This window comes from Pipra filicauda, unplaced genomic scaffold, assembly GCF_003945595.2.
Source record: "Pipra filicauda isolate LSUMZ 115617 unplaced genomic scaffold, ASM394559v2 scaffold89_size2521313_pilon, whole genome shotgun sequence".
NCBI lineage: Eukaryota > Metazoa > Chordata > Aves > Passeriformes > Pipridae > Pipra > Pipra filicauda.
Genome location: NW_024105086.1, coordinates 647147 through 659457, shown reverse-complemented (window position 1 = coordinate 659457; position 12311 = coordinate 647147). Strand labels below are relative to the sequence as shown.

Genomic DNA, 12311 nt, shown 5'->3' with positions numbered 1-12311 from the left:
GGGAGTAGTGATGAGATAAGAGAGTACTCGAGAGATTAATTAGGGGAACGAATTTGGAATGTAAGGTAACAGTAAGGAAAAAAACCCCATAGAGTCACAGAATCATTTAGGCTGGAAAAGACCTTTAAGGTCATTGAGTCCAACCTTGAGCCCAGCTCTGTTCCCTCCTCTGGACCTGCTCCAGCCCCTCAATGTCCTTCCTGAAGTCAATTCTGAGGGGCCCAGAACTGGACACAGTATTTGAGGTGCAGCTTCATCCCTCAAGGACAAGTGAGCTACAGAAGCCTAGCAAAACCTTATTTAATTTATACCTGAAAGGAAAAGCAATTTATAATCCGTAACACAGAGCTGAATGTGTGTTCTGGCCTGCCATGGGCAAAAGCAAACTAGGTGCAGTCTCTCTGGAGACAAACAAGCAATAAAAGAACAGAAAATGTCGAGACACTCAGGCTAATTCTGGTTACAATGATTACACAGTTAGCTCATTCAGACACTAAATCCCTTTCATTTTTATTTAAATTGTGATGATTTAAATGCTGATTCAAACAATACAAAGTTTAACAAGCCAGACATAAAATATCTAACAGAATTTTTTTTCAGGTCATGCACTATCCACTAAGCCAGAAGCCAGAAAACACTCAGCTAATGCACACTGCAGGAGAGGTGTAAACAGGCCTACCTAAAGCAACTCTTGCAGCTGAAGCATCATAATTAATCCAGAAGGACACCCAGGAGAGGATAGTGATCAGAATAGAAGGCATGTAGGTCTGCAGAATGAAGTAGCCAATGTTTCTCTTAAGTTTAAAGCTGAGAGACAGCCTTGGGTAGGCACCTAAAAGAGAATATTTGGCATGGCCGTAATTTACTTGTATAAAGCCTGAAATCATTTTCCTGTCATTCTGGTTTTATTATTTCATGCAACATGAGTACACTCAGAGCTGAAAGATCCAGGATAATCAGCTGCAGAATTTCTAGCAAGAACTAGGATTAAAGCATCTTTTATTCTAAGGGTACAAGGAGGCTCTGGGTGCATCTCTGCTGGTATCACAATGCCCAACAATCAACAGCCAAAACACATGTCAGAGCAAGAGAGCACAGAAATGCCTGTTTCCTGGCAGGCTGTGGTGTGCCCACTTCAGGGGAACCCTCATTCTCTCCCAGAAATTCAACACCTGTCTTTTGTCTCTGGATATCACAAGTAATTTACTGGATGAAACACTTGTTGAAATGAATGCCTAGAAATCATTATTCAAGTCCCATTTCTGCTTGGTTTGGAAGAATTTGGGATGCACCATCTTTCTACAGTCCCATCAAAGATGATTTCTACCCATATCTGAGTTTTGAAGATAATTTTTCAAACACACTTACAGGTTTCCCAAGTGGGTAGAGAACATCACAAAGTAACAGCCCAACCCAACTCTTGCCTCTCTTGAACAATTTAAGGTCCAATTTGATTTTCTCCTTCTCCTCAGACAGCATCTTTTCAGCCTTCAAAAACTCATACACTTTGCTAGAATAGGCTAAACTGAAAATCCTGTGGAACAAGGACTTTAGAGGTTTTACACTGATGACAAAATAATTATCCAATACATCCACAGCTTGGTAAAAGGAACATCCAGAAACAGGGAGGAAAAGGTTCCTAATTTCCTGCAGGCTGGGTTGTGACTGGTTGGGTTTATGGCCACACTGATACACTGAGGTGTGTAAGTGGCTTAATCAGACGTCACAAAAAACCAGAAAATACAGCTCATCTGATGAGCCTCAACATGACAGATGACTGTCCCTCTGCAGAGGGGAATGGACACCAGAGAGCTGTAAAAACCTTCCCCTTCCAAAATTCACAGCTGCTGCTCTCATTTACTCCTGTTTCTAAAATTATTGCTCAGATCCTGAACTGCACATTGTGAATTAACCCATTTCTAAAAGTCTTCCCAGCCAATTTCCCTTTTAGCTTCCCCTCCACGAACCTGTAGAGAAAACAACATTCTTGGTGATAAGCTTGTAGTCTACAATGGAGAACTGGGGCAGCTCGATCTTGGTCACTCCTGTGACAGCATTATCACCCCCACGCCAGTAAAATTCAATGTCATCTGTGGTGTAGCCATCTACAAAAACAGGAGCAGACAATTAACATCCACAGCTCTTCTGACAACCACAGAGAACAGTCCAGACAATTCACTCAAAGCATAACTTCAAATATATTTTGAAAATCAAACCATTTATAACACAATATGTAAAAAACATACAGACACAGGTCATTGTATATATAATTTCAAACAGTAATCTTAGTGTATTATAATATTTGTTGGGTTTGTATTTCTTTTTAAGATATATTACATGAATATATCAGTAAAACAAACCTTTAAAACCAAATTAAGACTACACACATCCCATCTCTAGATAGCAATGTACATTCAGTTTAAAGTAACTTCTGATCTCAAGGCTGGATAAAACAGCAGGAGTTTGCTGCAATTTCTGTCCCTGGGCACTGGCAGCAGAATCATTTCCTCCTGGTGCCCTGAAAGAGATGCTTTTCTGCCTGGTGGGCCATGGTCAGTACAGGAGAGAGGACAGTGAGAGTAACACAGGTGATAATTCAACATACAGCTGGCTCTGTGTGCTCTGTGTTTGTAACCAGACTGTGAATGAAGAGGACGAACTCCAGTTCAAACCCATTTAGTTTTTACTTGTAAAAACAGCATAATCCTTTTTCTAAAATGGCCTGAATGCAATAAAAGACAGCCACGTTCAGGGAGGCTTGGAAGAGGCCTTGGAAGAAGCAACTGGAGCAGAGGCAGCAACACCCATCACTGGTAAAAACACCCATAAGAAACCACCAACCAAAAAATCCCCCCACCCAAAGAACACCCCAGAACACATGTTCACACAGTCACAAACATGTGCATGAAATAGGAATCTGGGTTTGCCAGACCAGCTGGCAGCTGAGCCAACTTGCACACTCCAGAGCTGGTGGACAGACATCAGAAATAAATCTGTTGCAAAACCAGGAAATAAGATATTCATTAATGTTTGTAGCCTTCTAAAGACTTTTGTCATTGAAAACTGCAAATAAAAATAATTCAAACATCAAATAATGACTGTGACTTTTTTGGAAACAGAGATAATAAAATTATATATACATACATATATATATATATATATATAAAAAAAATCATGATTTTAAGTTCTCATCCACAAAGGACAAAATTATACACTAAACATCATTTTAGAGTGCTCAAATACCACTTAGTTTCAAGGAATAATGCACTATGCACAGAATCTATAAAACTGTTTCTGCACATCATTCTATTTCCCTCCAATACAAAGAGAGTAAAAGGCACACAATAAAAGAGCACCACACTTAAAAAAGTTTGTTTCCTTGAAAATGACCTGAAATACTGAGAAAATATTGAACGTTTAAAGAAAAGAGGAATACTTGTCACTGAGATTACTGTAGTTTCTGAACTAACAGACTTGAGCTATGAAACACAGTTTGAGAACCTTTGACAAGAAATTCTAATCTTTAATTTAACTTTTTTAGGCCAACTGCTTCTCATGGTGAAGATTTCTGCCAAGTTGTGACTCTGTTCAGGTCCCACCCTGGCAACTCCCCCCACCCTCCCTGGGCTGCAGGGGTGAGGTCTCCTCCGGCCTGGCCCCCCCTGGTTCTCAGGGCACTCCTGGAAAAGCTGCATCCCAGCAAACACACTGAACCTGTCGATAACAAAAGCTTCTGTCACGTTCCCAAATCCTGCAGGGAAAGAAGGTTCTCCTCACCTTCTGTAATGGGAATATTTCTCCTCCTGTGCCCCTTCTCCCAGGGGAGCAGCAGTTGGAAGGGAAGGGAAATTCCTGTCAGTACTGGGGCACTGGCTGTAGACAGGCAGTTCCTGCAGGATACTGGATTTTAAGCACTGCAAGAGCTCCTTCATTTGCTGTAAAAGGCCCTTTTCCAGGCAGATCCCTGGCACAGAGATGGAGCTCACTAATGACTGTGCTCATGGCAGCACAGCCCCACTTCACAGGATGGCTGAGGGGAGAACGTTTGTGCCCTGGCTGTGAAGCACAAACGCTGCACTCAGTGCAGTCAGTTCTGGGCTCATTTCTCCAGGTGTTGTGGTGGGAGGGACGTGCAGAGTCTGCAGACCTGACATCCCTCAGCTTGTCGGGGCACCTTTCACCTGCCTGCTCACAGGTCTACCTTCAGAGAACAGGCAGACAGCTCACTCCTGTTTCCTTGTCAATCAATACTTTATATTTGTCAAGTCTCGCTCTGGGCTCTCAGAGAGAAAAATAAAATCGAAAATAAAGGAGAATGATTAAATTGGTTGATCTTGAGTTGTAAAAGCAACTTACTGCACTGAATGTTATGAAAAGTATAAAAGAAGATCCTTAGAGAGTTTAGGGAGAATAATATTACCTTGTTGTAAGGGTTCACTCTTTGTGATATGGCCAAGTTTTGCTGATATTCTACCTGAAATCTCCCCTGCCCTCCAACAGCAAGTTCCAAATTCTAATACCATTTACTGAACTTGGTGGGATTAATAAAGGTAATTTATTTATTTTTGAGGTAATCTAACTGATAGACTTCCCAACTAATAAATCAATCTTTTATTTTTGTTTCTGAAAAAACAAACGCTGAAATAAATTTCAGAAAGGAAAAAGCCATTTTTCTATGTAAGAGAAAATATGTTTATAAAAAGCCCAAATGGCTCTTTATTTTACTGTATTATTTAGAATATCTGCTCGTAGAACTATTTTGTCCAACTGCCTGGGAAGGTTTGGCCTTGGTCTGATCATCCCAGGATTCCCAGGGAGAACTCCAGGACTGCCAAGGGCTGCAGCACCAACCTCTCCCAGGCAAACGTGGTTCAGCTCCTCCCTGCACTCCCACAGCCTGAATACCAAGCACATATCCCCAACCACCTCCTGAGCAGAAATGAACTCCCTCGAAACTCCAGCCAAAGATTCCAAACTACAGCTCTGGGGGCTTTGGGAGGAGCTGTGCAGAATTCCTGTGCAGAATTCCTGTGCAGAATTCCTGCTGCTCAGGGGCTTCCATGGGGCAAAGGCTGAGCTGAGACCACCCTGAGTGACAGGACTTGGGAGCAGGGATCAATCCAGGAATTTCAGGAAGTCTCTTTAAGCTTTCACTAAAACACTTCTCTCTTTCCAAAAAGGATAAATTATTCCATTCATTTCATAAGGTGGAGAAGGAGAGAAAAGACCATTACAGTAATCTACACATGAATGCTATTGTGTACTGCTAAAGTACCCAAAGATAACTGGATATAAGTCTAATACCTGCAAAACATCTGCCAGAAGAGAGAATGGGCCTGTTCATCTCTAGTAGACATTTTACAGATATTGAAGTCCAAATACCTGTGGCTATGATAAACTCCTTCTGCAGATATTTGAGACTAAAACCAACTCTATTTACAAGTTAAAATTATTTAAAGACCAACCAATTTAAAATAGTAATAAGCAATCTAGAAAAAATAACCTGTGGTTCTTTGACAAAAGAAAAGAAGAATTAGTCAATGTCAGCTCAGTATTTCTAAATTATCAGATCACATGTTGGTAAGGTACAAAGGAAAGCATACTAAACCCAAAAATTCTCCAAGTCATTTTTGTAAGAATCTGAGTTAAGCACGGGACACTCTTTGATTTAAACTGTGAAACAACTGTTGGTTTCCTATATATTAAATTGAAGGTAGCACTGGTACCAGCAGAGAGAATCTGATTGATTGCTGTTCCCTCAATCAGTTCTGTATCAGCAGCAGCACCATTTACTCCACGTTCACAAAGTTCCATTTCTCTTTCTGTCATGCATCACACACCAGCAGTCAAGCAAATCAATACCCTGTCCTGGTGATATGGCACCAACATTACCAGGAAAGCAAAGCATTCCCCACTCCCATTAACAGGGACAGGGAGTTGATCATCCCCTCTCCCTCCAGGAATGACAGATGATGAAGCACTGCAGAGCAGAACCAACAACTAGCAGAACAGAAAATAAAACCCCTTTCTCACAGAAACTACAGAAATGCCAATTTTTCCCAGTCTATTTAAGAGAAGTAAAAAATCAGAAATTCTTTAAATACAAACAAGGTAAAATGAAAGCTGGACTACCTGAGCATGAAAACATTTAGACACAAGGCAGTTATCAGAAACATCCCACCATGGAAGGAAAGAAGCAGACTTTTCTGAAAAACTCAGGATTTATCAGGAGGATTCACTGTCTCACAAGGCTTTGGTTTGTACAGCTGGGCAAGATTTTACACCTACACATCTCCATGTGCACACTGGGTAGGAATCCAAGTGCTCCACAGCACCAACACTGTGGCAGCACCTGGAGACAACCCAAGACACTGAAACCAGTGGGGTGATACAAAGGTGATCAGGAAAGACAGAATTTATGTGCCACATTTGCCATCAGTGCAATTGCAAAAAGCACATCATACTTGTTTCTCTCTCTCCTTTCTCATCCCCTCCAAATTCTGTCTTTCTGCATAAACCATTAACATTCTTTTTACATTTCACTTCAAAGGCTTTTTCCCCTAAGGCTCTGAGGATTTGGATACAAAAGAGGATGCACAACTTTCTGACTGCAGTGAAATTCAATGGATTTTTAGATTATATTGGCAACATTCTCAAAAAACAATCATCTTCAAGTTGTACAAATGGTTCCTTATTGGAGAGAGTGGGGTGGGGAGAAGGAAGAGATGGAACTGTGACTCTGTAATTACTGCATGCAGCCATGAAAAACAAAACAGAAAAGGGATTTTGATGGCCAAGTGAAAGGCCAAAACTGATTCCAGGACTCAGAGTAGATTTTCATGGTGTTAGCAGAACCAAGTATAATTTTCATGTAGGCACTGCAAGCTGATTCTCACTCGCAGTGAGCTGCTAACTCAGAATGGGTGTCCTGGTGCAACCCATGGAACACCTGCCTTTTGTCCTAGTGATTTCAATGAAATCATTCATACTTCAGGGAACCTCCTGCTAAATGCTTCCATAATTAAAATGCTTCTGTTACAATTGTTCTAGGAAAAGAAAGAGAGACCAGAAACAGATGGGGAGAACTGTACCCATGCAATGATATTCAAAACCTTTTAGCTCCCAGAACTCGGTGATTTCTTGCAACCTTTCTGCTTCCACAAGCTCAGTTACTCCCACCAGCAGGAATGATTTCAAAAGTTACTGGATTCAACACTCTGGAGATCCTGCAGGCCCAAGAGCTCCTCACACAGCAGAGTCTGTGGTGCCTGGTGGCAGGAGGGTAACGAGGCCCCGCTGGCACAAAGCTGGTGCCACCTCATCAGAACTCAGTTGTTCCTGAGACTCCAGCAAACCCTGCACAGCACTGCCAGTGCTGCCTCTGCAGGGCCCTACAGCAGCTCTGCCTGGGCAGGCTGCAGTGCAGATCCTTTCCTTCCCACGTCCATCCAGGAATGCTCTTCATCTTCTCCTCCTGATCTCCATCACTCTTCTGTCCCTGGTGTCTCCTGCAGACCAAGTGCTGTGTTTATGGATTAAGTACATCCAGGACACAAGACAGTGAACCACATCTGGCTCAGTTTTATTTATTCAAATGGCCAAAGTCCAGGGATTTCCATCACTATTGAAAGGACAGATCTGGTTCCTGTAGGCACAAACAATAGTGCAGATTTTATACAGCACCTAAAACATCCCATCCCCTACTTCTGCCCCAGTTTGTATTACCTGACCCACTCCACTCAGCACAGGACATCTGAGGAGGAGGGGGTGACATCATCATGTCAGTCTTGCACACTGAGTCTGGATCTTTCAGTCTGGATCACCTTTGAAGGTTATTTCAGTGTAACATGGGTGACATTGAGCAAATATGTGAAGAAAACACAGGGGGCAACTGTTGCCAATATAGAGTTAAACAGACTTATTTCTCACTTCCACTACTACTAAAATTATGAAGGAAAAAACCCTTAATCTGCAAATTTTGAAAATCAGGTTAGTATCCATCACAGTTCTGCAGAAAAGTTTATTATTTCCCTATTAAACTTATCACACAAAAAAAGGAGTTCCTGATCACACAAGTAACTAAGTCAAACATGGCAAATCTTTCCTATACAGAAAGGACAGGGGGATGCTTAGTTTCATTTGCAATTAAATTAGACTAGGCAATTAAATTAGACTAGAATACTGGGAAACTGAATATTAAGAAGCCCCAGAAGAAAAACTGTTGTCTTAAAGCTCAGTGTTCTTATCAGCTATAAGAAGAACCAAGAAATTTATTTTCACTTCTCCTAAGAGTAGATGTTCAAAGACACACAGGAAACTGTGATATAGAACCATGAGGGCAACACCAGTCCTTGCTGAGGAAAGCAACATCCAGGCAGGAATAACAATTTCTATTTAAATGGGAAGTGTGGCTGATGTAAATATGACAAAAACAAATACATCAATTCTTGAGTGATCTATTTAAATCACAAAATGAACAGAACTCAAGTGAAAACAACCATTTTGAAAAGACAAGTGCAATCAGGTGTAAGCAGGCAATGGCCTTCTTTTCCCCACAGAAATCAACAAAGTGAAAATATTAATTATTTACTAAGTCTTAAGACTTAAAATTTTACCACATCATTCACAGCTGTTTTCTTCCACGTTGAAGTCAATGAAAGCAAGTCAAAGTTAAATAAAAAGGATAAAAATCTTCAATATCACGCTTTGGCATCAAAAATTGGTTACAGCAACACAAAGGTTGTTTACCCCAGTTCAGATTTAACCTTAATAAGAAACTAAGCACTTCTGCCTGGAAGCTGAACTGTGGTACCACAGGGAAGGACCAACTCAGAAGGCCAAGAGACTTCTCAAGGCCTGCTGGAACCTTCTACCACACCCAAACTCTCCAGTTGGGAAAGGACGATAGAGGAGGGCACACGAGACACAGGGCTGAACATTTCCCACTGCACAATTCAGGAAACGAATGGTGCCTCTCATATATTAACTGGACCATTTTAGAAAATCTATAAATCTGCAGGGGTGGTCTCATCAGCCCAAGAATCAAACATGAAATCTCTCTCCTGTGTTTTTCAATGAGGCTTTTGTGTAAGTGATGATTCAAACAGAAAGTACTGTGTTCTTTTGGCACAATATTAAAGGTCCAACTTGGGTGCAGAGGGAACAATTTTTTTGTACTTTGATGCATATATACACTGAATTTTTCAACTGTAGTCTGAAAAGATATTTTTGAAGGTTAATGGCAATGCCTTAACCCCCAACTTCTTGTGTAAAACTGAAGGTTGATTCTGATGTTTGAAAATGATTATTAGCAACTGCCTTCTACTCTCGAGTAGACAGAACTTTTATAGCAAAACGTACATCCGCACTGAGGGGGTGTAAATGACAAATTGCTTTCTCCTCCCACCCTCCATTAAGGACAAGGATCATGTGGGGAAAACAAATACTCCCATTTGCACCCTACCATGGATTGCATCATTGCCTGCACTCATCTTCCTGCTTTGAGCTGATTCCTACACTTTTATCTCATCCGACTACATTAACTAATTTCTGCAGAGGAAAATTGGTGTCCAAAACAATTATACATGCTCTGGAAATTCTGAAGGAGCTCAGACATTGAATATTGTTTACTAACAGACAAATAAATCCCACAATTTACTTACTTCAGAGAAGACTTCATGGAAAGACTATATATGTTGGATTTTTGCTCTTTTATCTGATTTAAGAGTTGGTCTTTTCAAAACTGGAAATAGAAGTGAGGGGTATATCCAAACAAATGAATGAGCAAAACATCATCTCCATAAGCTCAATTTTTAATACCTTAGATATGTAAGACCAAATGTTCCAAGTTACAACCCACTATCAGCCTACATTTTGAATGTTGATGTACATTACAAAAAAGAGAGGAAAAATGAACAACATCTGGCAACCTTAACATTATTTATAAAATTGCATTAATACTCCACTCTGCTTAATTATTCCACAGCTGTATTAAAAATCCAAGGCCACAAGGAGAAAAATGTAATTTGTAGAAGAAAGCCCTTCTGTCTGTGCCTGTGCCACGTGCTCAATTTAGAAAAATATTTATTCATTAGGATATGTTAGTTTGCAACACGGTATGAGGCAAAGTTCTGGAATATTGTTCCATTTTTACCTGCAGTATTCAGGACATCATAATATCTAAAACACTTACTTTTAGGTAAAAATCTGGTTATGGAAGAATAGGAGCCTTGCTCTCATTGACTGTCCATCAGCAACATGCTAAAACCTGGTACTACCAGAGCAAGACATCAGTAGAACATTAAACCCCCCAGGATTTTACACTTGCAAAATAAAGGCTGTGTTTGGACACTTACCTGAACCTGCAAAAATTAATCTTCATTTCATAATGAGTAACCTATAAAGAATATTCTTTCTAAAGTCATCCACAGGTATAGATTTGGGAACTTTTTTCTTAATAGAGTTTCCTATCTGCAGAAGTCCTCTGTCTTCTGCAAGTTTTTCAAGGATAATTACATGCACCTTTGCTGGGGAGAACTATTTATACAGTATCATGTGACTGAAGTTTATAGGAATGTTAATTATAGACTCTGATATTGTTAGAACTACATCGTTATTTCCTAAAAATTGCAACAGTCCTCTAACATTCCCAGATGTCCTTCACACAGCCTGGCTGGTATCACAAACCACACTGCTGCCTCCTCACACTATTTTAGTGGGAGCTTTTGCCTCAGGGCTCAGAGGACTTTCCTGCAGGAAACTCTGTTGTGACACCTCTACCAGAAAAGACAGCCCAGGTTTGTTGGCAGGATCCCAACTCCTTTCCTGGGATGCTGAAAGAGGGGAGAAGAAATTCTTTTGGCACCCAACCCTCCAGCTTTTAGCAATGGAATACAAAGAAGTTCTTTGGTGGGTAAGGACTTTAATGCTGTGGATGGGTGTGCACAGGGCAGCAGGAGATGGGACAAGGCCAAAGGAGGAGAGAGAACTGTCCTGCAGCTTTCTGCTTTAACTGGCACAGAGGACTGCAGCCCTGAGAGCCCCCAACACGCTGAGAAGCAGCTACTTCTGTGGAATCTCTGGCAGAAACAACCTCCTGCCACATGGTTCCACTAGAAGAGTTCACTTGCCCTAGTCCAGTTTAAAGTTTCACCTTTTATGCACCACAAAGCCAGTTAGATCCTGTTCTATAGGTAATACCCTGTTCCACATTAGATCCTGTTCTACAGGTAATACCCTGTTCCACTCTGGTTCCTGTGTTCCCCTCTGATTGACACTGATATTCCCAGGTACCAAACCAGGAAGGTCTCATCACCACATTTCACATTTCAGAAGTTTTTAAGTCAATGAAATTGTCTGTAACTTTTGGACCCTTCCCTTCTCTGGAGCAGCAGCTCCAGGCACTGCTCCAGGCTGTGCCTGTCTCATGAAGGAGATGTGGCTGAGACAAGATAATGCCAACCCTTAAAGGAACTTTTCCCCTCAAGCAGATTTTAACACACTGTTGACTTTTATTCTGTTTTCCCCCAGCTCTAGTATGGTAACTGTGTCAATATGCAAATATGTATTACATAAGGTTGCCTCTTGGGCTGGAAAAGCAGGATATCTGCATGTAAATGTTCATCAAAAAGAAGCCAGTACAGTATTTTCACATACATAAAAGGGAATCAGCCTCAAATACAAAAGTTAAAGCCCTACAACTTTATGCTGAGAGCCCCATGTGGACTGCACCTCTCTCGTGCCTTTGAAATAAATACCCTTCTTCAAAAAAAACCTGAAGAGAAAAACGCATGAATAATACACTAATGTATAACACACAGTGCAGATACACAATGCAGCAATGGAAAAGGTTATAATTAGTATTCATAATCACTGCATTTTCCTGACACGACTGCACAGAATCATTCTTGAAGGAGTTATGACTCAAACTCTCTTCCAAACTACAAAAAAATGTATAATCAAGCAATTTGACTATTTTCACCTAAGCCTACAACATTCCATACCTGTGCCTGTGTTCCTTATCTAACCTGCCCCTTGCCTTGCACAGTGACATTCTGAGCCTACCCTTACAACCCGAGGCTTATTTGCATCACACGTGTCATTTTCTGCATTTAAATTCCTACTTCCTGCCTTGTCCCTCCTCTGGGAAGTGTTATCCTGTGTGTCTGTGGGCTTCATGAATCACAGAGCTGTTCTTTGCAGGGAACACACTGATTCTGTGCAGAAGCAAGAAGCTGAAAGTACAGCTCTACATAACTTGAATATCAGGTATCTAAAGAAAGATCTCACATGAATAACAATGAATATCAGGA

The 12311-nt window shown here is 40.9% G+C and overlaps 1 protein-coding gene across 4 annotated transcripts in view; it reads right to left on the bottom strand.

The window, feature by feature from the left end:
- Positions 1–12311, bottom strand: part of GABRB2 (gamma-aminobutyric acid type A receptor subunit beta2) — a 125888-nt gene that overhangs the window by 20839 nt on the left and 92738 nt on the right. For all 4 annotated transcript variants that reach the window (XM_027711588.2, XM_027711622.2, XM_027711603.2 and 1 more), the window contains 2 exons: positions 1968–2105; positions 680–832 (listed from right to left, as the gene is read on the bottom strand). In XM_027711588.2, coding sequence (XP_027567389.1) covers positions 680–832; positions 1968–2105 — 291 coding nt within the window. The remainder of the gene's footprint in view (positions 1–679; positions 833–1967; positions 2106–12311) is intronic.